The 3029-nt window shown below is 56.2% G+C and overlaps 1 protein-coding gene and 1 pseudogene across 1 annotated transcript; both read right to left on the bottom strand.

Annotated features, from left to right (window-relative positions):
* Positions 1–1071: 1071 nt before the first annotated feature.
* Positions 1072–1884, bottom strand: LOC109499531 (annotated as a pseudogene).
* Positions 1885–2193: 309 nt separating this feature from the next.
* Positions 2194–2704, bottom strand: LOC109500088 (WASH complex subunit 1). The gene has a single exon (XM_019831560.2). It carries the CDS (start codon positions 2702–2704, stop codon positions 2198–2200), a length of 507 nt encoding a protein of 168 aa, XP_019687119.1. The 3' UTR covers positions 2194–2197.
* Positions 2705–3029: the final 325 nt, after the last annotated feature.

Here is a 3029-nt window from a genome sequence, read left to right as displayed (position 1 = left end):
AGAACTCTGGGCACTGTTACTATTTGGCATAAAACAAACACGATGTGGTCAGAACCCATAGGAGATTAAAGGAGGAGCTATGAGGTGGATTAGCTATCCCATGGGGTCCCATCTACACTACCCAAGGTCTCAAGGATCACTCCCTCCATACTCTTTGCCTGTGACTAGCACCCTCCTTTTCCACCTGTGGGAAGAAAACATGTCAGAGACCAGGGAGAAGACTGGACCATGGTATCCAGAGGAATACCCTAGTCCTGTACCAAATCAAAGTTTCCAAAATTCTTACTGAAGAGTCACAGCTGTATTGGTAAGCATGAAAAAAGTATATATAGGAGCACTGGACCAACTGTCTTCCTGGAGGTCTGTCTACATCAGGGAATTTCCCTTGGCCTTCAACTGCTGGGGATCAGGTCCCCAACGTCAGAATATAAAGGTGAAAAACGTCTTCATTTGCACAAGTCTAAAGAGTAATTGGCTACACAGTGAGGAAACACATCTCATTAACAAAGCAGGACAAACTTTAGTCTGGGGTTTGAAACCTCCCAGTGGGATAAGAAAACTCAGATTCCTCTGAACTCCTTTCTCTACCTGAATGCTTCTTTCTCCACATCACAGCTCCAACTGCCACAGCTACAGTGACCACAAGGAGAACCTGGCCAGCAACGATGCCCATGATGGGGATGGTGGGCTGAGGAGGCGGTTCATGGGAAGGGAAAGGAAGGTGAAGGGGCCAGACTTCAGGCTTGGGTCATGACCTTGCTGATGTTCTACAGAAGAGCTACTTTCTGTGAGAAGAGGCTCCGCCCCAAACCCTCCTTATTCCATCTCAAGATGGTGGGCTTGGGCAGCCCCTTGTGCTGCACATGGCATGTGTACCTCTGCTCTTCTCTAGAAGGTACCACCACAACTGCCCACTTCTGAAGGTCCCATCTTCTGTAGGTCTGGTCTCCACAAGCTCTGTGTCCTGGGTGTGGGCCTCCCCATCACGCTGCCAGGTCAGGGTGATCTCCGCAGGATAGAAGCCCGGGGCCCAGCACCTCAGGGAGACCTCATGGGATGGTGGGTCATATGAGGAAGAAGAATCAGAAAATCACACTTTGGGTTGCTTTCATATGACCATCCCGACAATGGAAAGGATAATTGGTTTGGAAGGAAAAGGCACAGGAGCCAGAGACCAGCCTAGACTTCAGGATGTGGAATTATGTAGAATCAGGGAGAGCGCCCAGGGTAGGAGTGTGCAGGTCTAAAATGGGGAACACTCTAATGGTCTTGTGACTGCAGTGGAGGGTCAGTAACTCAGAAAACACAGAGTCAGACTCCCAAAGATGTTCTCAGATGGAGAACAAGGCCTTGAGAGAAAAATCATGGTTCACAAGGTGGCTGCCCAGGTCAAAGGAACTGCTGGTGGGTTATTTCAGGGATGATCTCAATCTGCAACCCAGGAGACTGGGTTCCTCATCGCCCTCTGAGGGAGTCACTCCCTAGTAGGAATATGAATACACTGAGGCGGATCTCCCTCTTCCCACCAGTGGGAGGGGCGCTGTTCTGACACTGAGTCCATTTTCCCTTCCTCTGGAAAGCCAGCCGCAGTGGATGGGAGATCAGGGAGTCCTCGTGGTCCCTGTATCTGCTTCCAGCAGTGTCTTCTTCCCCATCTCCAGATACTTGAGGAACCACTCCATGCACGTGCCCTCCAGGTAGTACCTGTAGCGCTCCGCCTCACCGGCTGCCTCCCACTTGCAGCGGGTGATGTGCGGCGCGGTGTCCCGCCATGGTCCAGGAGCGCAGGTCCTGGTTCAGGGTGATGTAATCCGCGCGGTCGTGGGCCTCACGAAGGTAACGGCGGAGGCAGTGCCCATCAGGCCCCACGTCGCAGCCTATCATCCTTTGGAAGGTGTGAGACACTGGCCCTGCCCTGACCTGCAATCATTAAAGCCTAAACTGAAAACCAAACCGAGTACAGTCCCCAGGGGCTCTTACTTATTCGCAGGACGGGGGTGGGGCGCAGACTCAGCGTGGCACTAGCACCCAGACACTCAGGGCGACCTTGGCGCGTCCGTAGGGACGGGGGTCGTGACCTGGACCCGGGCCCAGGTCGCTCACCGGCCTTGCTCTGGCTGTCGTGGACACGCAATTCATTCAGCCTCACTTGAAGAGTTTGTGTGCGGGTCCTGAAGTTCTGCGTCTGCTGCTCCCACTACTCCGGCCCCTCCTGGTCCACCCACTGCAACCGCGGCTCCATCACCGAACTCGGGGTGTCGCTGTCGAACCGCACGAACTGCTTGTCGTCCACGTAGCCGACTTCCAAGTACCCGGGCTCCCCGCGGCCCGGCCGGGACACCGCGGTGTGGATATACCTCAGGGAGTGAGAGCCTGTGGGCGCGGAGGGGTGAGACCCCTCCCGACCCTCCTCTCGGCGTGGGGCCCGGGTCCTAGGGGGAGGCGGCCGGGAGGGCACGGACGAGGGGGCTTGTGGGACGGAAGAGGGGTGGCAGGTTGGAGAAGAGTCGGGACCAAGGGGTGGGTGAGGCGGAGGTGAGAGCTCTGGGTCCGAGGCGGTGGAGCAGCCCTTCCGTCTAGCGGTCCCCTGCCTCCGCCCACGCTGAGGCGTTTTCTCTCCCGACCCCGCACTCATCCGTCCTGGTCTCAGGGCCAGGGTCCCCGACAGCAGCAGGAGGAGGGGTCCGGGACGCAAGACTGACATCTCATGTTTTGCGGAGAAGCTAAGTCGCCGCCCTTCCAGTGATTACACTATAACCCAGAACCATGGTGTCGCTGATTGGCTTCCCTAGAAACCCTACACACAACGGGAGAGCGAACTGGGGCCGAATCATGAGTATCCCGGCAGAAGGACCTGACACAGGTTGTGACAGGGAGAAGTGAAACCAGGGGAGATAGGGACTCCCCAACAGTGGGCTTCCCCGCCCCCGACACCGCCCTGGGGCCTGAGACCCTGAGAGACAGGCCTAGGGATTTGGGACTTTGTCCTGACAACTTTTCCCCAGTATGGGAGTGCTCTGGTCACATTG

Source organism: Felis catus, chromosome B2 (assembly GCF_018350175.1).
Source record: "Felis catus isolate Fca126 chromosome B2, F.catus_Fca126_mat1.0, whole genome shotgun sequence".
Taxonomy (NCBI): domain Eukaryota; kingdom Metazoa; phylum Chordata; class Mammalia; order Carnivora; family Felidae; genus Felis; species Felis catus.
This window is presented reverse-complemented; position numbering and strand designations above follow the sequence as displayed.